This window comes from Dendroctonus ponderosae, unplaced genomic scaffold, assembly GCF_020466585.1.
Source record: "Dendroctonus ponderosae isolate FM_Combo_2020 unplaced genomic scaffold, Dpon_F_20191213v2 Dpon_F_20191213_1, whole genome shotgun sequence".
Taxonomy (NCBI): domain Eukaryota; kingdom Metazoa; phylum Arthropoda; class Insecta; order Coleoptera; family Curculionidae; genus Dendroctonus; species Dendroctonus ponderosae.
In genome coordinates, this window is record NW_026017110.1 from 50,006,274 (window position 1) to 50,032,084 (window position 25,811).

At 39.9% G+C, this 25,811-nt stretch overlaps 2 protein-coding genes and 1 long non-coding RNA gene across 3 annotated transcripts; 1 reads left to right on the top strand and 2 right to left on the bottom strand.

The window, feature by feature from the left end:
* Positions 1-76: 76 nt before the first annotated feature.
* On the bottom strand, positions 77-19,913 carry LOC109543415 (beta-1,4-glucuronyltransferase 1). Its single transcript, XM_019913125.2, has 7 exons — positions 19,710-19,913; positions 7,999-8,185; positions 5,847-6,041; positions 5,318-5,784; positions 1,887-2,238; positions 1,605-1,828; positions 77-1,556 (listed from the first exon to the last, which is right to left on the bottom strand). The coding sequence occupies exons 3-7, from the start codon at positions 6,025-6,027 to the stop codon at positions 1,359-1,361; spliced, it is 1,422 nt and encodes a 473-aa protein (XP_019768684.1). The 5' UTR covers positions 6,028-6,041; positions 7,999-8,185; positions 19,710-19,913; the 3' UTR covers positions 77-1,358.
* A 124-nt stretch (positions 19,914-20,037) lies between these two features.
* LOC109543413 (glycerol-3-phosphate acyltransferase 4) lies at positions 20,038-25,678 on the bottom strand. The gene is made up of 8 exons (XM_019913123.2): positions 25,304-25,678; positions 22,964-23,272; positions 22,667-22,912; positions 22,373-22,609; positions 22,197-22,312; positions 21,989-22,141; positions 21,733-21,930; positions 20,038-20,588 (listed from the first exon to the last, which is right to left on the bottom strand). Exons 1-8 carry the CDS (start codon positions 25,457-25,459, stop codon positions 20,501-20,503), a joined length of 1,503 nt encoding a protein of 500 aa, XP_019768682.1. The 5' UTR covers positions 25,460-25,678; the 3' UTR covers positions 20,038-20,500.
* LOC125502606 lies at positions 23,272-24,734 on the top strand. Its single transcript, XR_007280375.1, has 2 exons — positions 23,272-23,606; positions 23,725-24,734. It is a non-coding gene; the product is annotated as an uncharacterized LOC125502606 (long non-coding RNA).
* Positions 25,679-25,811: the final 133 nt, after the last annotated feature.

A 25,811-nucleotide genomic window follows, 5' to 3' on the forward strand; every position in this document is an offset into this window, starting at 1 on the left:
CTTTCCTTGCCCAACATTCTGATGTTTTTTCCACCCCAGGCCCGAGACTAAGGGACAATAGCAATAAAACACTAAATCGAGTAGTTCACAGTACGGTTTTTTGTTTTCAATTAAATAACGTCCTCGATCGATAGAAAAATCATTTTTGGTCTGTAACTGGGTTCTAACGACATCGATTACAGCGTTGTGTAAGGCACGGAAGACTAATAAAGCCAGATTGTTTGGAAACAGGAAAATTAACCTAAACAACTAAGCACTATCGCCTAAAATAAATTAAATGAGCACTGGTTTAATGGGTTGTTTGCACCCGCTCTAGGGACCAGCGACGCCTTGAAAACTTGAGTTTTTAATGCCGAGTGGACAGATTAATAATTAAACGGCAATATTTTTTTTAATTTTGAGTGGAAATTAGTGGGATTTTGAATTTACCGCCAACTGCGATTGACAAGTTCCGTGTGTCACAGTGACTGATTTTACTGTTCGTTTTTTTTGCTATTTAACACTAAAATCTGGTGAAAATTAGTGAAAAACCCGAAATCAGTTTAGCTAGAAGCCGTTTGAACAAACCCAGGCAAGTAAACTTTTGATTCTGAGTGAAAGCGGCCGGGATTTTGAATTTGCCGCCAACTGTTGTTCACTAAACTGACAAACCAGTGTCAACTTGAAAGTTCCGTGTGTCACAGTATTTTTAATGTTCGTTTTCGGGCTATTTCTGTTACAATCGAGTGAAAATCAGTGAAAAACTCGAAGAAACACTGCCTAGAGGCCCTTTGGACATACCGGTGTAAGTGAAAGTGGTCAATTTCAGGGCGAGTTAAAATGTTAGAGCCAACGTTCGGCTGGTCACCCAGTATATGCAAAGTCCTAGATAAAACACCGATAAGTGTCCCCTATATCCTAAACAGTCTATTCTATGTACAAAAATAGGAATATACAGATATACAGTGTCGCACACAGGAGTTTGGCTCGTCCATTAAAAAGCTATATTTGCTTAGATTTCGAGCAATAATTTTGTTGAAATCGTTCGGGCTGAAAGCCCGAACAACCTATATATAATACTATTGCCCGAAACGGATAGGAGTTTTAGGCTTGTAGGCCGCGCGATAGAATCGAAAAAACTGTGTATCAGCTTCAAGCAATGGCCCCAAAGCCTAACTCTTCCCATAATATTTTTTGCATCATACCCTGCTTCGAATTTACTCGTTTTGTATCTAAAATATATGCGCACAGTGAACCGTCTTCGGAGCTTAAAATAATGGGATAATCACAATAGTTTAGAGTAGTTAGCTTAAGAATACACATGTACGTCCATGCTTGGTTGGCTGGAATTATGGCCCGAAACTATGTATTAGTTGGATTCAAACGGCGCATCCCTTTCGCACTCCGTAGAGTACCTTTAGCTCCGGGAAAATAATCTTCTTGATCAGCTGGTTGGTTTTGCCGGCCAGCATCGCCCTTTTTGCGTCCTTCTTGTATATTTTGATGCCTGGCTTGTGGACCAGAAACGCGTTATCCAGGATCAGGAAGTCGTAGTTGAGCACGCAAAGCGCATAGCCCTAGGAGGGAAACATTAGACTGGGCGACGGGCCGGATTGAGGAATTACCTGCGTCATTTTGTCGCTCTTTCCCTCCCAGCTGAGTCGTTCGTCGTAGAGCGGATCGTTGTGGGTTCCGATGAAAATCGGCTCCCAGTGGACGAAGCGTCCGTTTCTTTTGCCCACATGGAACACGTGCAGATTTTCTGAGACTGGCGCTAGTTGCCACTCCTTTGCTTTAGGAATATTATGGCAGCCTGGGCATAGTTTCTTGTGGAACGGCAAGGCTGTACCTGCGAAAGCAAATCCCATGATTCCTGGATGGAGTTTGGATTTTTGCGCTCCACCTACCATTGCCCAGCATGTCTTTCAGCATTGTCTTGCTTTCTGGCACCGTAGAATTGGCACTGACCTCAAAGAGGTGCAAAGGAAACACCTTGGGGTTCTTGCTGAGCAGCGGCCCCGTATTGGTGGCGATTAAGTCTAGGAACTTAGAGCTAATGTTAGGACTAGGATAGAGCTCAATGTCCGACGCTAGAATGTAGTAAGTCTGGGCGGTTTCGCGAGCGACATTTCGACCTACGTTAACTGGATACAGCAGCTTTTTTTGAGCCTTGTACATCTGCTCAGAGGAGACGTTGAGGTAGGGCGGGGTGAGTGAGCAATTGTAGGGCTCCGGAAACACGCGGGAGTGTTTTGGAACCTGAAACAATCGGGAAATCGAGCTTAATTTCAAGGCTTTCCTGTCACAATCACTTCCTCCACATCAAGCGAGAACCTTGCCAACAGTCGAAAATCTCTTAATAGCGTCGCATAATATTCGCTTTCAGTTTTACGCCTTGACTGAATTACTTATTCCCAATGACACCGCTACCTTTTACCAGCAGCTTAAACAGTGCGAAGCATTATAGGTACTATCTCTTTGTCTTGGGCTTGTTTCATTGCTATAGAATTGCCAAAGCCCACAATTTTCCTTTTTAATTTTTTCCCGCTGAAAACACCGATTGATTGATCAATGAAGATTCCTCGCATTCCTGCAGCGAATACAGTTAGCTTTCTCGCGGCAATCTTCTCGACGCTGGTGCTGCAGGAAAGCGGCGTTTTTAATCTATTTTTAATGGAAATGAACGCTTAATTCGTATTGATGGCTGCCCTGTTCCCATGTTTTCCCTGTTCCATTAATTACTTTCAGTCGCCACGAAGCAAAACGCTCTAAGGCCTGATGAAACATGCAACGATTTATCAGAGAGGAAATTGCCGAAGAGTGGACAAAGACCGGTTGCTTAGAGGGCATGAAAAAAGGTTCAAACTGAACTGGTGCCCTTTACGTGCGTTTTTTCCCTGAGTTTTTCATCTGGTTATTGATCGGACGCTGGTCCTGGTTGGCGACTGGCCGATAAAACCGCGCGTTAATATCTCTTCATAATATACAGAATTCCCGTAGTTTAAATTCGTTATAATTTACAGCTATTTTATATTGGTAGGTCTCCTTAACATGTCATTCAACCGGTCCTCGAGCATGGGAAACTGAATGCGAAATTTCATGGGATTGTAGCAACGAAGAACACATTCCACGATCAACGAGTAGACCAAACAGCTTTCTATGAAAAACTGTGTAAAATAATACAAATGCGCGTTGGGAATTTAATTGCCAGACCCCCGCATGGCCCCAAAGACAATTAAACTGAACCGATAATGCGGGCGCCACAGAGCGTTTAACTTTTCTACAATGGCTCAACTTAATTGACTCAATTGCCTGGTATTTTTCGATCATTTAAAAAACAACAGAACGTTTCGCTTTTCACGCTTTCAACACCAATGCTCAGTCTTGTTAATCTGAACAAGCATCATTGCTGGCAAGCAGTCACTTTTATAAATTCATTGCGCCCAAGCCAGAGCAAGTAGGAACTTGCCATTTTGTCTGATTATAAAAGACACTCCACCTTTCAAATGGTGCAAATTTTTTGCCAATTCGAGTAGGCCTGGGTAACTCAATGCATTTTTAGGAGTTGGCGCAGTGCTGCGCAAATGGGTTATGAAATATGAAATAAATTTTATTAAAACACTCGCCTCCTTTGGCCGCTTTATAAAAAACCAAGACCAAAATCAAATAATTTTTTGTCAAAAAACGAACTGAATAAGCGAAAGTTTATAATAATTATTTGGAAAACTCAACACTGCCATTCCTCTGAAAAAAATTGTTTTGTTTGTTTAAAAAAGTGTTTTTTTAGTTTTGACAAAATTTTATTTTGCTTTGCTTTTTACAAGATAAATCTGTAGGTTTGTAGGAATTTTACAAACACTTTTTTCAGCGTCGAATTCGGGACAAAAACGAAAATAAATTTCTTCCGTTTTTTATCGGAAATTATTTTTAATATATCATAATATATTTTCTCAAAAACCGATCACAAAACTAAAAGTTTTTAATCAAAAACGCAAAAAAACTTTATTTTCTGATGATTGTCTTCTTTTCTGACAATAATGCAGCCAATAACGATAAAATTAATTTTAGTAGTTTAAATTAGAAAATTTGCCTCATTCATCGGTTTGCAGGGAACTTTAGAAAACTCGTTTCACCTTCGAATTTGGCACAAAAACCAAATAATTTTATTCAGTTTTTACCTAAAGTAATTACGATTATCTTGAAAACATGGCCACAGGGCAAAAGTTTACAAAAAATAATTTTGAAAAATTCACCACCCTCATCGCTCTGAAGATTTGTTAAGTTTCTGTAAAATTTCAGGGCTTTCCAGTTTTGGCAAAGTTTCTATTAAGCAATTCTTTCTACGCAAAAAACGTATTATTTTAAGTTTTACTTAAAATACCGACAATCTTCAGGTATTTTCTGCGAAAATTATAAAATAAATTTTATTGGAACACTCGGCCACTGAACAGATTTGTAATTTTTTTCTGGAACCTTTTGCAGCTTCGAATTTGGACAAAACCCTAATATTTTTTTCTGGATTTTTTCCCAAAAATATTTCCCCGAACAGAACAAGTGAAAGTTTATAATCAATTAGTCGGAAAACTCGTCACTTTTGTCGCTGTGAATAATTTGGTTTATTTAAATTCCGGTTTCTTCAATTTTATTTCAATATTTCTAAAGAAAACTTTCTCTAAACAGAACAACGCGTTTTTTCTTAACGTTTTGCTGGAAAACACTAGCAAACTGAGAGTCTTTTATGCAAAAAAGTTAAAAGATGGATTTTACAAGAAAAGTCGTCGTATTTACAGTTTGGTCTTCTATATCGTCTTTTTCGAATACCCGTTTTACCTTTGAATCTAGGACAAAATCGAAACAAAGTTATCTTGTTTTTTTCGACAAAATTTAGGTTTTCTCAAGAAACGTTCAGAGAAAGCAAAAGCGTATAATCAATATTTGGAAAACCCGTCATCCTCATCGCTCTGAAATTTGTTAGGTTTCTTCAAAATCTCCGAATTTTCCCGTTTTGCACCAAATAGTTTCAAACAATCGTATGCGCATAAGCAATATGTTGATGGCTTTTTTTGTTAGATATTGAAATTCCGCCACTGGCCATGAGTTAAAACTCATTAACTCAGAGAGCGACAACAACTCTAAAGCGCAACTCAACACAGTGTTACTCAGGCCTAAATTCGAGGTCAGGTTGAATTTTGAGGAATTTGCAAACTTCCAGTTGAAAAACGACTGTTGGCCCACTTTCATAAATTCATCACGCCCAAACCAAAGCTTTTGTCAATTTACAAAAGACATTTGACTATTCAAATCGCACAGGCTTTTCCAGTAAAATTTGAAAACTTACCTCTTTGGGAACATGCTTCGTGCTGAAATAAATATGAAAAGTGACCAATTCGCGCACTAACGCACTGGTACAGTCCCGTAAATGTGCAATGGATTCCAGTGTGAGGGCGAAGTCGGTGCCGGGGGCATGGAGGGCAATGCTGATGGGCGCCCTCCATCTCTCTAGCAATGGCACCAAGTTGTCCATGAAGGAGAAGTCCGCATGGGTCGTGTAGGTGATCGTTTCCTCGCACTTAAACGTCCGTTTAGCGCGCACGTAATTATACAACACCCAGTAGTCTCCGCGTTGCTGAGTTTTCGGGACCAGCGGCCTGTCCAAGCACTGGGTGATATCCCTCAGTTTTTCGAAGAGCGTCAGAGGCGGCTCGGTCGGATGAGGCGGTGGAGGCGGTTCCTCTTCCTCCTCCATTCGTGCTGGAGGTGGCTGCAGTTTGCTGGCATTGGGCACCAGAGGTTGGATCGCAGGTGCTGCTCAGAAAGTCCACGTTTGACTTCAGACCAGGGCCAGGATGAGGAACATTGTAACTTACCATCTTGTACCAATGGGGCTGTTTCGAGGTTCTGAGTGTCCAAAGCTGCCAAACTTCTGCCGGATTGTTGCAGCTCCCTAATCATCGGCCCTCCGCCACTGTACATTACGTGGACTGCCAGGTAGATCAAGCACAGGATGATCAGAATTTTGATGATGAACGTTTTCCGATTGTTGTACATCTTTCAAGGCGGATCTGCAAGGTTTGCAACATTCGGTGTTGAAAATTCGAAAAATCGTAGAAAATGCAGACGGCCACTGATCGAAGTCGTGTTTTGTACGATTATGAATTGGAGTTTCTTCTTTCGATATCCAAAAGTTCAGCCAGTTATCTGTGCAGGTTTGCGTGTTGTGAATTTTTAGATTCCGAGGTGCACTTTTGGGGTCAATATTTCCGTAACGTCATGGAATCGATTGTGATTGACTAGATTTATTAAGTGAAGTTTGAAGTTTGAAGTTTCAGGTATTTATCTGTGCGGGTTTGCAGTGTGAATTTTTAGGTTCAAGTGACCACAATTGGGGATCAGATGTGAGTAACTGGAAGTTTGAAAAATTCTAGAAAATAAATGAGGTCTTGAAATCGATTGCAGTTTTGCAAGTTGATCGGTTGGGGTTTCTTCTTTAAATATCCAAAACTTGAGGCATTTATTTGAGCGGGTTTGCGAATCATGGATTTTTAGATTCAGACGTGCAATTTTGGAGCTTCTATTTGAGCAATCAAAATTTTGAAAAATCTTAGAATCTAAATGAAGGCGTGGAATCAATTGTAGTTTTACAAGTTTATCAACTGGGATTTTGTCTTTAAATATCGCAAAAATTAGACATTTATCTGTGAGGGTTTGGAAAGAGTGAATTTTTAGGTGCAGGCGGGCACATTTGGGGCCGATATTTGAGTAGCCGGAACTTTGAAAAATTCTAGAAAAATAATCAGCTCCGGGAATCGAGTGTGATTTCGCCAATTTATCAACTGGGATTTTGTCTTTAAATTTCCAAAAATTGAGGCATTTATCTGTGCGGGTTTGCAAATTGTGTATTTTTTGATCCAGATGTGCACATTTGCGGCTCATATTTGAGTAACCGCAACTTTGAAAAATTCCAGAAAAATAATCAGCTCCGGGAATCAATTGTGATTTCGCCACTTTATCAACTGGGATTTCGTCTTTAAATTTCCAAAAATTGGAGCACTTATTTGCTTTGGATAGAGTGAATTTTTAGGTGCAGGCGTGCATATTTGGGGCCGATACTTGAGTTGCCAAAACTTTGAAAAATTCTAGAAAAATAATGAGCTCTGAAAATCGATTGTGATTTCGCCAATTTATCAACTGCTATTTGGTCTTTAAATTTCCAAAAATCAATTTTGCGTAGTTATCAACTGGAATTTCGTCTTTAAATTTGCAAAAATTGAATCATTGATCTATGCGGATTTGGAAATTGTGATTTTTTTGATTCAGACGTGCAATTGTGGAGCTTGTATTTGGGTCACCCAAACCTTGAAAAATTGTAGAAACTAAACGAGCCCTTGGAGTCAATAGCAGTTTTGTGCATTTATCAACTGGAGTGTCTTCTTTAAATATTCAAAGTTTCAGTCAATTTCCAAGATCTATTTGTAAATTGTGATTTTTTATGCACCGGCGTGCACTTGACAGGCTCATACTTAAACAGCCGAAACTTTGGAAAATTGTAGAAAATCAATGAGAGCTCGGAATCGGCTGGAAATTTGTGTCTTGTTCAACCAGGACTTTGTCTTTAAACATTCAAAAATGCCGTCTAATTTTTTGTCGCGTTTGAACATGGGCGTGCATGTTAGAGCTTCAGCGCGATTGTCTACTGAGCTTAGGAGAAAAAGAATGGACTTTTAACTGCAGGAAAAATCGCAAAAAATATTCAAGGTTTATTTAAAGAAAGCCCAATAGAACCTAATTTATAGGACTTTCGTTGCACTTAACCATGCCCATTCTACCGCAAACAATCTCTTTGCTAAGCGTTGTCGCATTATTACCACATTCTTGTTATTGAATTATTCAAACAGGTTAATCGCCCGGTTGATTGATGGATGATTAGTTGAACCCATCAATATTTTACGTGCGGTGTAGTGCGGTAGCAACATCGAAATCTGGCGCGTTTCGTTCAGAAGACGCCACCACTTTGCCTACCTTAGAGCGGTGTGTTCGATTACTGATGGGTCATCGTCCATCCAAAATCAGTAATGGAAGGTCTTTTTGCGTCCAGGCGGTCTAACATGCAAATAACGGTGGGTTTTTTGCCGGCCCATTGGTCACAACTCATGAAAAGCAATGACGTGCGTTCTGCTCGAGTTCATCCTTCTCAGAACCCGAAGACCTGAAACGAAGAAGGAACGGTTTAGCGGACCTTGAATTTGTTCTTCAACTGGCGACCATAAATGTTGCCACGGTACAATTTTGGGGGGCAAAAAGTTGGGGATTTGTTGCTGTTTGGGCGATTGGCACGTTCCTGGTCCGTGTCACGTTGCGCCACTGTCCTTGGTCTATTTAATTAATGCAAACTAATTATCTGAGAAATTGTTTAGCTAATCTGTATAATACAGCAATCTGATCAAGAAAAATGGGGCTTGCATTGCATCAGCTGAGGTAAACTGCATTTGTTTGATCTCGCTAACCAGGAACTTAAGTAATTTTAATTGAACTAATTACCGATTGATTAATCAGCAGAGGATTATTTAATAATTTCTCATGTGCGGGCTGTTGCGTCTTTTATGCCTTTACCTTGCTCCGTTTACCTAGCAGGGATTTGAACAGTAAATATGCACGTAGCACAAAGCTAAGGTGCAATTGTGCAATTTAATTTATTGTCTACGCAAGTTTTCTAATCTAGGCGCTAGTTGTTTAATTAGCGACAAAATCGGGGTCGAATTTGGACAATTTTTGGTCATAATTTGCTTGCTGGGAAAATAGGAGCAAATCCTCTATAGAGTAATTCTGGAGCGTTCAATCGGTACCTGGTCTCAAGCAGGCTCCTAGTAGCCACTTCGGTCAGTCTTCATCCACATCAATCACTCTCTGGTTGCAAATCCGAACAAAAGTTGCAAAGCGACCGATCGACAAGCCCGCCCGAACTGCACTGTTGTTGGTACCACTGTCGGTACCCGGTTCTGCTTGTTCTTCGACTCGCCTTTCACGACTCCGAAGATCTAGGCAGTGACCATTGAAGATGGGCTATTCGAAAAACGGATGAATGCTCGTTGGGGTCATTATCTAATGGGTCGCATTTTTTTTCTCGTGGCTTTGCGTATTTCCGTCTTCGCCATGGGTTGAAACAGGTCGATGGGCGATACGTCATTAGCACGCGGGTACCATTTGAATCCATCCATGGCTTTTGCAGCTAATTAATCCCTGGACGGATGGTTCTTCGGCGAAACGGTCCGTATTCTCTTCATTTGTTTGCTATCTTCGGGTTCCTCGTGTTTATATAATGGAATTTTTCAGATAAACGGCTTGATTACGTGGTTTTTACGCAAGTGATTGGTGTTGAATGCGATAAGGAAGTCATCCGATGCTCATCAAGATGATATAATAAGGGCATTCGAATTCACAGCGAATTTTAGATGCAAATGAGTTTCAGCTGTGGAGCAACCTCATTTCCAATGTTTGTCAAAATTAACCTGAAAGTCTAATTTTAAACAGGTTCTGCGGCTTTATAGAGTGGATTTTTCTCTATTTAAAGGTGCCAAAAACATCCCTCTGCCTGTTCTGGTTTTTTGGTCGTGATTTTCTTAACTTAAAGTCCGCTCTTAACAACGCACAGTTTACAAATTTGCCAAAACCTTCTCAAACTCGCCATCAAAATCAAACGTTGATAATATATAGAGTGGATTATCTCTCTATTTAAGGGTGGTAAAAGCAGTTCTCTATCGCTGCTGGTTTTGTGGTAGTCATTTTTTCAAATGCGCCTTGAGGATTTTTTGACTTAAATCTGCTCTTAACCAGTCGTGTTTTAAAAACTCTGAAAATCAGGTCCAATTTGCCGTAGAAATCAAACTTTGAGACATTTTGGAGTGGAACTTTATCTATTTTATGGTGCTGAAAACAGCTCTGTTTTACGACTGGTTTTTTCGTGGTTATTTTTTTTAAATGCGCTCTGCAGATTTTCTTGCCTTGAATCCGCTCTTGACGAGTGGTAATTTAAAAAATTTACGGAATCAAGTCAAACCTGCGATAGAAATCAAACTTTGAGCAACTATGGAATGGAGTTTTCTCTATTTAAGGGTGCCAAAAAATTCGCTCTGCATGTGCTGGTTTTTTGTAGTGATTTTTTTAATGCGCTTTTCAGATTTTTTACATTGAGTTTTACATTAATAGTTTACAAATTTATCAAAATCTGCTCAAATTCGCCATCGATATCAAACGTTCAGAATATATAGAATGGATCTTTCTTTATTTAAGGGCGCTACAAGCAGTCCTCTATCGATGCTGGTTTTGTGGTAGTAATTTTTTCAAATGCGTCTTGAGGATTTTCTGTCTAAAATCTGCTCTTGACGCACCGTGTTTTAAAAACTCTCCCAATCAGGTCAAATTTGCCGTAGAAATCAAACTGAGGCATTTTGGAGTGGAGTTTTCTCTATTTGCTGGTACTAAAAACAGCTCGCTATTCTTGTTGTTTTTTTTGTGGTTTTTTTTACTGCGGTGTTTAGATTTTATTGCCTTGAATCCGCTCTTGGCAAGTCGTGTTTTTTTTTAATTCTCAAAATCAAGTCAAACCTGCGATAGAAATCAAACTTAGAGGAATATGAAGTGGGCTTTTCTCTATTTCATTGCGCTAAAAACCGCTCTCTTCCCTCTGCGGCTTCTTTTTTTTTTTAAATGCGTTTTCCTGATTTTCTTGTCTTCAAATCGTTCTTGACAAGTCGTATTTTTAAAAAAATTTCAAAATCAAGTTAAACCCGTGATAGAAATGAAACTTTGAGGAATTATAGAGTGGAGTTTTCTCTATTTGAAGGTGCTAAACACAACGTTCTAACCCTGCCGATTTTTTCGTAGTTATTTTTTTACTGCGCCCTGCACATTTTTTGTCTTGAATCCGCTCGACGTGTCGTAATTAAAGAAATTCTCGAAATCAAGTCCAACTTGCCACAGAAATCAAACTTTGAGGAACTATGAAGTGGAGTTTTCTCTATTTAAGGGTGTCAAAAACATCCCTTTGCCTGTGCTGGTTTTTTGGTAGTGCTTTTTTTTAATGCGCTTCACAGATTTTTTACATTGAGTCCGCATAGTTTACAAATTTGCCAAAATCTGTTCAAACTTGCGATCGAAATCAAACGTTGAGAATATATACAATGGAGTGAAGGGTGGTAAAAGCAGTCCTCTATCGACGCTGGTTTTGTGGTAGTCATTTTTTCAAATGCGCTTTGAGGATTTCTTTATCTTAAATCTGCTCTTAACAAGACGTGTTTTAAAAACTCTGAAAATCAGGTCCAATTTGCCGTAGAAGTCAAATTTTTGGACATTTTTACGACAGCTCTGTTTTACGGCTGGTTTTATCGTAGTTATTTTTTTTAAATGCGCTCTAGAGATTTTCTTGCCTTACATCCGTTCTTGACAAGTCGTAATTTAAAAAAATCTCAAAATCAAGTCAAACCTGCCATCGAAATCAAAGTTTGAGGAACTACGGAGAGGAGTTTTCTATTCGAGCGTGCTAAATATAGATTTGTATACCTGCTGGTTGTTTCTTGCCTTTAATCGACTCTTGACAAGTCGCAATTTAAAAAAATTCTCAAAGTCTGGTCAAACCTGCCAAAGAAATCAAAGTTTGAAAAATTATAGAGTGGAGTTTTCTCTATTTAAGGATGCCAAATATCGTCTTTTACGTCTGCTGGTTTCTTCGTAATTTTTGTAAATTCTTCCCTTACAAAAGATCTTGCTTTGAATCAGGCTAAATTTCAAACAGACATACGACCTACTTTGAGGCATTCTAACGTGCAGCTGCCTCAATTTAATAATGGCAAAAGCTCGCTCTCGGCCTCTATGTAATTTTCGATATTTAGAACGTAAAGAAAAGTGTGTGGTTGATTAATTGAGGAAGAGGGCAATTCAATAAACTAACTGCCCAGGCCGAAATTCGAAGCGAACCTCCAATAACACGTGCGGTTTGAATGTAAATTTCCCGGTTCCGGCACGAATCCCATAAAAGTTTACAGAAAAATTAGCAAAATGAATATTATGGATGATGATAAATCGGCGGATAAACAATGGATTCGAAGGTCGGCATTTTCACGCGAGCTGGTCTTAATCGATCGATGTTTACTCATCGGTTAATGATGTTTTCAATTAAATCGGCAATTAAACGGCAAACTACTGGGGATTTGAAGAACGGCCTTGCCGAAATCCTTGCTTGCGGTGATGTTCAAACGTATTTTAGATACTGACTCGTCTTCGAAGAATGTCCCGATTTTGTATGCGAAGGGTTTCCGTGGTTGGATTTTTTGTTTGAAAACGTGGAATTTCATTCGAATGCGGGAACTTTTGGCAAGAAACCACACTGCAGCTGATCGGTTTCGATACAAAACCTTCGCGACAGACAGCAAGTCCTTGGGAGTTTGCCAGGACGTCGCATTTGTCGCAATTACCTGAACAACTTTTTAATAATTTCGTGCACGAAACGTCGCTTAAACAACATTAAGTCCATGGGAATGTTCAAATGAATGTTACGCCACTGCTGCTGCTGCTGCTGCTGCTGCTGCTGCTGCTGTTGATCTGCAGCTAATTTTAGTAAAGTTAACAACACTTAAAAATATGCGGCTTCCACATTAAGAACGTCGACCACACAAAGGCGAAAACATATGGCAAAGACAGTGCCTGAATGAGACTCTTAAGATTGGAACAATAAAGTGGTTCACACACTCGGTGCACATCTGGCCGATGAAAAAATGTCCCAAAATCTACGATAGTTTGTAAAACTAGTTGAGAATTGCCATTAAAGACACGCCTTTAAGAGGTGTGAATGATGATCTCTTCACAATTCAACGAATGTTGCTTTACATTGTTGACTCTTCCAATTAGTCCGATGTCGCATCAGCGCCCAACAATTGGAGGAACGATGTTAATTGTGTTGAACCACCATTTCTGAGCTTTGTGCCTCAGTTAACACCGTATTAATGACGTACCGTTCGGTTAACTTCACGAATTATTGAACGGAAACTTGCGGGGAAATGTATGCATGAAATTTGGCTCGAGTTTCAACATTTTTATAAAATTCGCTGATGAACCTACAGATTCGAAACTTTCTCTGAATAGACAATGGAATATGGTCTATCACTTGCAAACATTTCATTAGTCTATCTATCTGGGTTTTGGCTGAATGCACTCTTGAGGAAGTGTCTACAGTCTGTATAAAAAACGCTCTGAGTTGAAAACTTCTGGAAGTGGACTTAGGATATCTATTGCCAAAAGTAAAAATGGAAAATTTCCCCAAACCCCCTGCTGAAGGCAAATCGAAATTACTATTTTATTTTATTTCATTATTTTAATTATTATATACCAAGGACCCTGCCTATCTGACACCGAATAAGCAATGATATTTGTGTCTTACTTTCGTCTCAATGAATTCTTCAATTTATAGAAATGTTTGTGAAATTGGCTCAAGTTTGAAAAATTCTCCAAAAATCTCTGATGAAGCCCTCGATTCGAAACTTTTAGTGCACATTTAGTGGATGAATATTACTATCTACCGGAAATTTTTCAATTCTCTATCTTTCTCGGTTTCGGCTGTATGAATTATTGAATGAACTCTTGTAGAAATGTCTAGAAGAAATTTGGCTCGAGATTGAAATATTTTTATAAGATTAATCTCTAGATTAGAAGACAAGAAGTGTTTTTTGGGGTCTTCAACTCTTCGTCTCTACGGGTTTCCTGGTGTTCGCATCAGCCGCTCAAGAGCTCACTTTTTCCTGTCTGATTTTGGATCTTATCTTGCCATTAAAAAAAAACTCATTACCTTATTAGCAGCCTCCTCTTAACGTTCGGAAGTCTATTGATTAGCGATTTACGTGGCTAATTAGGAAATTTGTTTGCATTGAATAAACATTAACAGTGGATAACCTTTGAAAGCCCGTTTTAATGAAGACATTGATCAAACATGCTGGCGCAGAATGATCCCGTATTATTGGGCAATAAAAAGTCGCATTCAAACATTAAATCCTGGCGGCCTTGCCTGAACAAACTGGCACTAAACTAGTGACAAAAACTTGCGGAAATATCAATGACAAACGACAAATCGACGAAAAACAATTTAAAATGTATGTAACTCGTTCTAAGGCCATCCGGGCCCCAAATGTTGATCAAACGAAACCAAACACTAAAAGTTAGCAAAGCAAAGGTCTTCATTCTTCTGAAGGCCATTCGTAAGCAAATAAGCTAAGTGCTATTATTATCGACTATCTTTTGTTTATATCGCAAGAATGAAGATTTTTAATGAATTTCGGTGGGTTTCGTCATCATCAAGGTGATTGCGCCAAGCTGGTTCTTGCAATGTCACTACTGCTTTGCCTCTGCTGAAATTCGCGTATGGTAAAAGCTTGTAAAATGCGACTGGAAGCCTTGCCAAAGTGTTTTACATGTCTTAAGACGTTGGACAACATAATAGAGCTGATTTAACATTCATTATATGCACTAGTTTTTTGCCGTTATGGGCAGCATATGGCCGGCGATGAATACATAACGAGAAAAACGACTTTTAGATGAAGTTCAAATGCTCCCCCTGCACTTACTGAGCTTTGTCGGAATTGACCTGGCAGGAAAAGTCTTTTATATCATATGGGCTACGAACAATTGTTAAAATTTAATGCCGCCTGGGCTGCGCATTTTTTTTGGTTTGGAGTGAGGCATTAGAAGATTTGAGGTAGTGAGGGCTTAAGAGTTTTTCCATGAAAGTAGCGCGGCGTTTTTCCTGTCTATTGTGAAAAAAAGTATACATTTCGGTGGGTTCGGGGGAGTAAGGAAGTTTTAAGTGAGTCTGTAAATATGATGAATTTACATTTGTGAGTTTGAAGGTCCGGGAAAAATTAGTGAGGAATCCACTCTTATTGAGATTTTCCACGAAAGTAGTTTCTGGGGAAATTTCCAGTTTACAGTTGTCTCCATTACAGTGCCAATGTGATGAATTTAAAGTTGTGAGTTTGAAGGTCCGGGAAAAATTAGGTGAGGGCTCCGATTTCATTGAGATTTTACACGAAAATAGTTTCATATCTTTGCTATAAGCCGGGGAAATTTTCAGTTTACAGTTGCCTCCATTACAGAGTTATGATTTTTTTGAAGTGAGTCTGCAAATGTGATGAATTTAAAGTTGTGAGTTTGAAAGTCTGGATAAAATTACTGAGTGCTCCGATTTCATTGAGAATTTACACGAAAATTGTTTCATATATTTGCTACAAGCTGGGGAAATTTCCATTTTACAGATAGCTCCGTTGCAGAGTTCTAAATTTTTCAAAGTTAGTCTGCAAATGTGAAGAATTTGATACGTAGATTCTTTGCAAAGATCAATGGGAGCTCAGATTTGATTAAATTTCACGATAGCAGCCTGACTATTGCTAAACGCGATGCAAATTTGAATTCAAAACCTCACTCGATTTGATTGTTGTGAATTTTTTTGAGTGAGTGCAAATGTGAGGAATTTCCAAAATTTCAAAGATCAGTGAGGGCTCAAATTTAATTCGGTTTCTCCACGAATGCAGCCAAATATTTTTTTCTAAAACCGCTGAAAATTTCAATTAGACGCGTCACCTCATTGCAGAGTTGGGAATTTTTCCAAGTGATTTTGTGTTTCTGTGATGTGAGCGGTTTTACATAAATGCAGTTTTCTCTAGATTGCAGCTCGAATCTTCACTTGGCTGAAAAGGCGGAAATTTTTTCTTGTTCGGAAGTTAATTGCTAATTCGAAGCAATAATTTGCGTTATTTCAATCACTGAAGGTAAAATTGCTTTTGGAAGGCGCTCGAGGGGCATGGATCAGTTTCAGTGGAAAAAGCGGCTCGTTAAATTCAAATCAGCTACTAATTAGCCGAAGATTCTGCCACGGTGCTGCATAAATTAGCTCGAAAGCAATTTGGATTTTTCTAATAAGATTTCAAATTTCAAATCGAGTTACAGTTATGTTAGCCAGCGGTCAACGGCTGGCCACGGCAATTTACCTTTTGCTCCCACAGTTAATAAATGCCTTTCGATAATTTTTAAGTATCATCATTACAATCGCCTGCATGGCCAGTTCTATACGGTGAATACCAAATTCCCAAGTGCCGTTATCATTTGCGATTTCTTCACTTTTTAACCGAGTGAATCTTTAGTGAAAAATTGGGTTTTCCTGAAGAATCGCGAATAAAATCAGCCGATTGCCACCCAAAATCCATTATTGCTTGTTGATAGCAATAAACATTAAAAATGAATCCTCGTGACTAACTGGAAGTTTGTCCGTCTAAATTGGGATTTCCTTTGCCTCATGATCAATTCGATGGAATTTTTTATTATTGGCACGTTGCAATCGGTGCGCCGAAGGAATACTTAACAATGTTGGGAAGGTCGTTGATAGCAGCAGAATGCATTGTTACTCAGCCGAAGCAAAAAAATGCAAAACTTCGATAAACTCACTGCCTTGTGGTGTATGGAAAGTCTTCGCTTCACGACTAATTATTAGACTAAAACCGATTACTGATTGCCAAAGAAGATCGTGTATGCATATTTGTTGCAACTTACTTACTGCTTTGGACATTCTGGCACGGTTCAGTGTGTTTTAAACTTGCCCTGATTACTGTTTCTGCCCATTTAACTAAGTCCTTTAATCGCCGCCAGTGATAAACCAGCTGCAAGGAAACGGAAGTTGATAAATATGCTGTAATGTTATTTTAGCCCGGTCCAGTGAATTTTCGATGGCTTTTTAAACTCTTTTCTTTGCTGTAAAGTTGCCTTGTCTGGTTTCATGCACAATAAATGCCCGAAACATTCGTTGTTAGACTAATTGACCTCAATTTGCACTTTTACCACTTTTACTAACGTTGAAGAAATCCGTTCAGTTTCCTTTTTACATCTGGTTTGGCCAGGAAAAGTCCGACGCATTGTACAGGTAGGTTTCGACCCCAAACCTGTCAGTGTTGCAGTAGCAATTTTCCACTCCAATTAACTAATTAATCCACTTAATTGTTTGTTTTTCCATCTGTATTCAGGCGGGATTGGCCACTATATCACTTAATTTTCTATTGACACGCCAATTAAATTAAATTCAGTGCGGCCAATTTAATTAGAAAATTGTCGCCCAAAACGGAAATCGGCCCACAGACAATTCGTTTCATTTTTTTTGCTGCTGCAAATTTGCGCTTTAATTAGAAATGTTCAACTCGCCATAACTCGCTCGTTTAATCATTAACAAATTTTGTTATCCCTCATTTTATAGACCTTTCTATTCGGTAAACAATTAAAAAATTCCGAATTGCTGGCTTCCTTAGGGATTTTTGAGGCAATTTTCAAGTTTTATGTTTAAAAGTTTATGCGGGTGTTTTTAGTGGAGTGGACATTGTATAAACTCCGAACGTTTCGAATTGTTGGCATCATCAGGGAGTTTTTAGTTTTGACTCAAATTTCCATTTGAGATTTGACTCCATTGCGGAGTTTTGCATTGTTTAAAGTGGGTCTCCAAATGTGATTAATTTAAAGTTGTGAGTTTGAAGGTCCGGGAAAAATTAGTGAGGCCTCCGAATTCATTGACATTTTGCACGAAAATAGTTTCATACTATTGCTTCAACCTGGGGAAATTTCCAGTTTACAGTTGCTTCCATTACAGAGTTATGATTATTTTTAAGTGAGTCTGCAAATGCGATAAATTTAAAGTTTTGAGTTTGAAGGTCCGGGAAAACTTAGTGAGGGCTCCAATTTTATTGACATTTTCCACGAAAGTAGTCTCATATTATTGCTACAAGCTGGGGAAATCTTCAGTTTACAGTTACCTCTATTACAGTTATGATTTTTTTGAAGTGAGTCTGCAAATGTGATGAATTTAAAGTTGTGAGTTTGAAACTCCGGGAAAAATTAGTGAGGACTCCGCTTTCATTGAGATTTTGCACGACAGTAGTTTCATATTTTTGCTACAATCTGGGGAAATTTCCGGTTTACAGTTACCTCTATTACAGAGTTATGATTTTTTTGAAGTGAATCTGCAAATGTGATGAATTTAAAGTTGCGAGTTTGAAGATCTGGGAGAAATTAGTTAGTGATCCGATTTCATTGACATTTTGCACGAAAGTAGTGTAGGCTCATATTCTTGCTACCAGCTGGTAAAATTTGCAGTTTACAGTTGCCTCCATTACGGAGTTATGAATTTTTTAAAGTGAGTCTGCAAATGCGATGAATTCAAAGTTTTGAGTTTGAAGGTCCGGGAAAACTTAGTGAGGGCTCCAATTTCATTGACATTTTCCACGAAAGTAGTCTCATATTATTGCTACAAGCTGGGGAAATTTCCTGTTTACAGCTGCCTCCATTACAGAGTTATGATTTTTTTTTCAAGTGAGTGCAAATGTATGAATTTAAAGTTGTGGGTTTGAAGGTCCGGGACAAATTAGTGAGATTTTTCACGAAAGTAGTTTCATATTCTTCCGGTAAACAATTGAAAAATTTCGATTTCGAATTCCTCAGGTATTCTTGAATCAATTTTCAAGTTTGAGCAAAAGTTTATGCGGACGTTTCTACAAGGGTGCATTCGATAATTCATGCAGTTTAAAGCGAGGCAACTGGAGATCTGAAACTGGTGAAAGATAGTGGACATTGTATAAACTCCGAAAGTTTCAAATTGTTGGCGTCATAAGGGGTTTTTACTTTTGAGTCAAATTTCATGTACTTAAACTTTTCTACTAGCGTTCAGTCAATAATGAATGGCACCGAAACCCACACAGATAGAGAACTGCGATTTTTGCTCTGGTTAGACCAAAGTCTACTGCCTTAACTGGGGAAAGTTTCGAACTGTAACCATCCCCAGGCATTTTACGAAAATTTGTCAAATTCCAGCCATTCTTGCCACAGCAAGCGATTTCTGCAATGCCCTTGATTTGAACAATTAATACGACTTAGGGAGATTTGCAATTGTGCGTTGAATAGAGTACGGCTTCCTCTATGAAACGTGAAAGTTTCATCTGAAAGTCAGCATCAGGGAATTTACGGACGATTTTGTTTGGGCGGAAAAGCCAATCAACTTCGCACAAAGAAAATCTTGAGATCCTCCGAACGAATTGCCAAACAAATCAAATAGTTCCTTTTAATGTCAAAGATATTGAAATAATCGCCTTGAGCAATGGGCTTGATGGAAGCGCACACAGTTCCGTGACATTTACTTACCATTAAGATTGGTACAGCGGTCTTGGCAAATGCACCTAATTGATAATTGCCGCTAAAACTTCTATTGTTTTTTTGATAAAAACTTGAGTAAACATTGGGGTGTTTGCTGGCGGCACGTTTCATATGTATATGGAACAAACCCAAGGTAGCGCCATATCTTTATCACCTTGAAATTCTTTGGGTATTCAGTGCGAATTCTTCGAAAATTTTCTTTGGAAATTGACCTGATTTCGGTGGAATTTCCGCCAAAAAATTCCGGTTATTTATGCAAAGTGAACGGTGCAATTTGGTTCCAAAAGGGATTGCGACAAACAAACTCTCTAAAGTCGGCGATTTGGGGCAGTTTTGGGTCTTTTATGGGTGATTTCAAAGGCATCAGCGAGGTGCTAATTGAATCGAAGCAACGCGATAAACACCGATCAAACAGAGAGTTGCGATGCCATTTTTTTAGGATAAATGCTCTAATGTGTGATAATCATTCAGGTTTCGAATGCATATGCAGGCAAGGCTTTCCAGCTTACCAGCTTATTGTTGTTTTCGATGCAAAATCACTCAAAACCAGCGCTAAATTCCCGTCTCTTTGCTGAATCACACCCGCCGTCCAGCCGATTATGACTGTTTTTTTGTTATTCACTGAGAAACGGACTTTTTAAGGACGTCGAACTCACATCGGGACGCTCGGGCTCACTGCCTCGACAAAACAGGACGCCAGCCCGAAATAACACTTCCACCAAAACCAGTCCAGCAGTCGATTCGACCGAGAACTCCCCCTTGAACAGAGCCGTACTCTGAACTTCAACTAAAGCGTATTTCTGGCTTCTACCAGCCAAAGTCGAAAAAAAACAGAAATTCAAATTACGTATCGCTCTTTTAATCAATCAGTGTGCGTTTCAATACAAAAAACCTTAACCACTATATACAGGGCTTGAAAAATTGGAAGTATGCGACTAAAGGCCGATGAGCGGCCCTTTGTCTATACTATAAAGAAAAAATAAATGCTTTCTTCCGAACAGTCTCAATTTCATGCGTCTCACATCTTATTGTCCGTTGCGTCCGAGAACTCCACTAGTGAGTGAGGGGGCAACATTGAGTGATAGCGCTTGAAAGCCGTTTGTTCAGCTGCTGCCTAACCTACATTACATTTACACATCGATTAGCGTCTGTTGATGTAGTTGCAGGATGCGATGCGATATCATTAAACTAACTAAACCGATCGCTTTATCACAAAAGAACCCTAAAGAATCATTCTCGATGACTAGAGCTGTCTGGTTTTGCGCCCCAAGTCTGACGCCAGTCTCTATACGCTCCCAAGTTACTCGGCCTGGAGCCGCTTGGTGAATTCTTCCTGCTGTCGCTCTTTCCACTCCTTCTTCGGCTTGGAGCGCTTTAATTGACCGTCCCTAGAAACAGGAGAGTTAGAAGGGATTGATATGCGTCCCTTTGAGGAAAAGCGATCGCGTGTTTGGGACTTTGAACAATATACATTTTAGCGACAGACAGGCTAGTCAAGTGTATATACTGGGAAAGTTTCAAATTGCTGGCATCAACAGAGATTTTTCTAGAATTTTTCAATTTTGGGCCACATTTCATGCGGACATTTCGACAAGGGTTGATTCAATAATTCATTATTGCCATCATTACCGATTTTTTATTGATTCACTGATCACTGATTTTTTTAAGGACATTTTCTATCTTGAGCCCCTTTAGTCAGAAAGACTGATTACAAGGTCCTAATTCGAAAATTAATTGCGTTAAAATCGACATTAGAAATTTTTCAGGTATGAAAAATTATTTACGTATTTTTTTTCATTTTCAAAAGGCACACTTTTGTAGGCCTGGGTAACACTGTGTTTAGTTGCGCTTTTGAGTTGGTGAGTTTTAACACATCACGCCTCATTGCACCGCACCTCGAATTACGCTGCTGCCGTATTAAACACCTTTTCCTCTTTCTTTCCAGGTGGCACTCAGCACACAGCTTTCGGTAAGTTTAGACCCATGGTCATCAACTGACTCGTAGGGTGGATTTGGTATTGATTAAGCTATTGGTTCTTTCGTGGTTAATTTTTAAACTTTGGGATTATTTTGGGCTGTTTCGTATTTTTATATCAAGCTCATCTGAAGCGTTTCGCTAAACAACTGCTTCAGATATGCAAATTTGGGTTCCAGTATTCAATACAAGACGCATCAGCTTACCGATACTGTGAATTTGGTTCACAGTACCAAGCCATTGATTCCTTCACAATAAATTGATTTGATTTTGAAAAACTCAATTCGAACTCTGTCCCGCACTAGTTAATTGCGAACATTTTGTTAACGGTAAGTGAAGTTCGAAACTTTGACGGCATTTAGAGCGCACTCCTCTTCACTGAACGAGTATTTTTCGTTATAACGCTTATAAAACCAAATAGTATTCCCGCTCTACTCATGCGATTCATTGAAGAATCCTCAGCTGAAAACAATGGCGCTTAACCAGGCTCAATTCCAAGCCCCAAAACCGAACGCCTTGATTCAGAAAAGTTCGACAAATCGGCCCTTAAAACCTACCAAACTAAATCGACCAACCCGCCCTGCTTCGCAATGGCACTTTTCACCCGATTCGCAAAGTCTATGGAGCTTTCGTCCTCCTTCTGATGCATCGGCGGCAGGTACCACACATCGCACACGATCGCCCAACTGGTCATCATCATGTACAAGTACTGCAACATTGAGTACTTGTTTGAGTTCCAGAAAGCGTCGCCAAACCTTGAAAAAATCATAATTTCAATCGGCTGTTCAATTAATTAACCACGCAAAGACTCACCGAGGATCGTACTTGATGGCAACCGGGTAAATCACGCTGCCCACCTCGAAGCTGCCCTTCTTGAACTGCATGACTGACGTGTTGTTGATGCAGGTGCCCTCAGGAAAGATCAGAATGGGTGGGTTCTTCGGATCAGAAGTGTGCGCGATTAACCTGCAACATCAGCAATGAAAAACCCTCATCTGAAGGAACGTGAGGTGGTGGTTACCGTTGCAGGACGAACTTCTTATCGCGAGCTTCGGAACGTTCGAACCATATGTGGGGCGAAGCCCTGGCTAGCGCCCTCTGAAGCAGGCCAAGAAAGCCGCCGTGTCTCTGACCAATCTAAATAACCACGAAATATTCATTGTGGATCCTGCCATTGATCGGAGGATGTGGATTTACCAAAGAATAGCAGCCATCGCACATGAGAATTAGGACGTCAATAGGGGAAGTGTGATTGGCCACGCAGATTCCACCCTCCTTGGGCTTGTTCTCGACGTTGTGATAAGTGACTACCGAGGAGATGGCACGTGATAAGATGCCGAAGCACATGATAGAGACGTATTTGTTGACCAAGCGTCGGAAATCGCGCTGCGGAATGTAACCGACCAGCGCTGTGCAGATTGTCAGCCACAACACCTGGAAAATACCAGCGGATGAATATGTAAAATTGAACTTGCCAATCTTCATTCTTACCCCGCAGAAGCAGATGGTCACCCTCAGTGGGAACAGGAGAAAATAGCGCACGAAAAAGCCACACATCCATATAAAGGTCAGCTTCCACGAGATGAACTCATATCCCCGATTGGTTCGAATCAGCAGATTCCAGTTCTTCAGCTCTTCGGCCTCGAAGCGCGACGTCACTTGATCCTCAATGATGGCCTCCATGCCAGCCTTGGTGTAATCCAGAATGGTGTTCAATTGGAAGTTCAGAACTTTTTCCTGTAAAACCCCCATTAAGCGTCGAAGGCAAGCGATTAAAAGCTTTCCTACCTTGCCCTCCTTGAACTCGTCATCACTGAGTTTGTCCTCCATTTTCTTCTGGTCTAGCAGCGGCGAGGTTACGGCTTCAGGCAGCAATATATGCCGATCTTCTCGGCTGATGAGATTGTTTCCTCCATTGGACACGTGACCATTGCTCAGAGGATCAGCGCGAGGTTCCTTCTGAGGCGTGGTGTGAGTGCCCAGAAAGGGCGGCTCCAAGGGCGACGACTCTTCGCTGTAACCCTCGTCTTCTGATTCCGGATCGGTTTTGAGCTTCCTGCGCTCGATTTGGGCGGATTCAATGTCTTTTCTGCCATACTGAAAATATATTACTTGTTGAGTATACCACCAAAATTTCACAATTCTACAAGTCGATTGTAGAACCGGGCTGAATCCATCAGTCGTTCAGGCGAGAGTAATACAGATACAAAACTGGGATTTTAGTGACAGATTGGTGAATGCCAATTTTATATGCTGGGAAAGTTTCACATTGTTGGCTTCAACAGGTATTTTTGCAGGAGTTTTCAAACATGTGGTAAATTTCATGGAGACATTGCTTCATTTTCTGAAGTGCTCATTTAGTGGAAAGCAATCTGCCTAGTTTTAAAAATGAATAATGCATTGCTTCGAAATGCATCTACGCACATACGCGGTGAGACAAATGACAAATTTAATTATTAAATTGAGAAATATTTGGCATATAATGTGCTGATTTATTGACGATACTCATCGACCTTCGTGTGGGTAATTTGCCGTGACCTCTATTGTAGAGACGCATTTAGATTGAACAAATCATGGTTCCCCCAGCTAGGTCAACCGAATTTAGAACCCATGAACGTTGAAGTGCGGTAGATCGCAACCACGCCAAATGCAATCTATTGGCATCAACGTGAAATCGGGTTTGTTCCAGTGAAACTTTCACATTGCCAACAATTAGACGCGGTTTTTCTGATAGGAAATCGCCGAATAACTGATAAGGGATTAGGCAACTGGCCATAAAATTAAGCCAAAGTTCAACGAATGCGAGTGTTTAGCCGCTGAGCAGTGAAATTGCCAAAAGCTGTTGTTTGCAAGGAAATTTCCTGAAAACTTTGTTCAGAACAATAAATAACATTGTTCGCTGATAAATGAAAGTAATTGAATTGAAATTCGATTTATCAGCCACTCACTTTGTAACCGGGCTGATTTACAACCAGCATTGGACAAAAAACGCTATTATTAATAATTAATATGCAGGCCAAAGTACCACTTGGTCTGCTTTTGCTCATCAGCCATCAATTGATCGGCTTCCAAGGAAATTTTACGACTATGCGGGCTGAGTTTGAGGGGGCCAAAGTCCTCAAGCAATAAAAATATAATTAGTAACTATTCGGTTTCCGTTTGTGTCACACAGCGGGTACTTTGGGTCGAGGTACAAAAAATGAACCCAACAACCTGAAGCGCATTTTAAGCTGTTTCCCCACTTATAAAGCCTTGAAGATTTCACTTTTTTCCACGAGGGGAAAACAATAAACTTGTAGATATGCAAAGGTCACCTTTGCTCCAACGAGCCTCACCAGCCCCCATTCACTTGGTCAGAGCGTGAACAAAACTCTTCATTTATCACTAGTTGAAATTTGAATTTGCCAAACAATCGCTGACCTTAGATCATGAAATTTTGGCTTACTTAACGAACGAACACGAGGAAGGTAAACCATCAATAAATATGTATCATTAAGCCCCAGTTTATCATAATGAATGTCATGCAAAACAATGAATTATATTAAATTGTTGCCAGTGATTTCGGCGTTTCATTTATTTAATGGGGCGCATCTTTGAAACAAAATTAATACCCAAACGAGATAATGATGCTTGATGGGATTAAGCTCAATTGCCTCATTGTTTTAAGTGTTTTACATGTAAATTCACAGCCGTTGTAGTGGAAAAATGGCCCCTAAAATCGACAATGATCACTTGGGAGTCTAGTTGTTGTTGTTGTGTAATTAACACTCTTCATGCGCCTGATTGTCTGTCGGACTTATCGTTTTAGTACACAAAGACGCGATTAATCAGATGGATTTTCAGTCAGTGAATACTAGGGTTTGCTACTGCTCCCCAAAGAGATGGAAGTAGATTCTGAAATAAATTGATCCAAACCCAGATCAGCAGTTAAGTGCCCAACTCTAAGGGCTTCTTATCTGCGGTAAAATCTGCAGAATTAGTTAGTAAAAAGAAGCAGCATCTCCTCAAAGCCCTCTAGGGAAACTAGGAGCTTATATGGCGCTCCTTGTATTCAGTTAACGCAGCTTCAAGCTCCAAGGCTTGGAACACAAGACCAAAGGGCCCCTAAACCAAAGCCAGCTGTCTTACCTCAAAGATCATCAGCAGAACTTTCACGTAGAACCGTCGGACGCCCAGGGACTGTCCAATGGAGGCCAGGAAGATAATTGAGAGCAGCAGCATCATAAAGGGGGCGAACAGAATGGAAAGCAGGACGCTCAACACCCCAAAAGCTAAGCTAGCCATTTTTGCACCGTTTCGGGGGCCGCTTCTATTCACGACTTGTTCATTTCCGAGCGCGACAACGTTTTACGGTGATCTGTAGGCAGGACGTGCGTACTAACGCAGAAAAAACTGATATGAAATTGAAATTGGTTTGCCTGAGACAAAACTCATTTCCGCAGACAGATGATTAAGAGAAGTCACTATCAGTCGCACTTGCGCTGTCTTCCAAATGTGCGTTTCCACTTTCACCTGCCCGGTTGCCGCTTGTTCAATAACGAGCTTATTTAGTTTTCTACTGAAGCTTTTCATGCAGCTTTCAGTGCACATTTTGTTTGAATAATTGATTTATTTCTGTTGACAAGTGGAGCACGGT

Coding starts and splice junctions, on each gene's coding strand:
- LOC109543415 (XM_019913125.2), bottom strand. CDS start 6,027: ATGTACAACAATCGGAAAACGTTCATCATCAAAATTCTGATCATCCTG. Junction 5,785..5,846: donor AGCCCCATTGGTACAAGATG/GTAAGTTACAAT, acceptor CTTTCTGAGCAG/CACCTGCGATCCAACCTCTG. Junction 1,829..1,886: donor GAAAGACATGCTGGGCAATG/GTAGGTGGAGCG, acceptor TTGCTTTCGCAG/GTACAGCCTTGCCGTTCCAC.
- LOC109543413 (XM_019913123.2), bottom strand. CDS start 25,459: ATGGCTAGCTTAGCTTTTGGGGTGTTGAGCGTCCTGCTTTCCATTCTG. Junction 22,610..22,666: donor TGACCATCTGCTTCTGCGGG/GTAAGAATGAAG, acceptor GGTATTTTCCAG/GTGTTGTGGCTGACAATCTG. Junction 21,931..21,988: donor GCCATCAAGTACGATCCTCG/GTGAGTCTTTGC, acceptor GATTTTTTCAAG/GTTTGGCGACGCTTTCTGGA.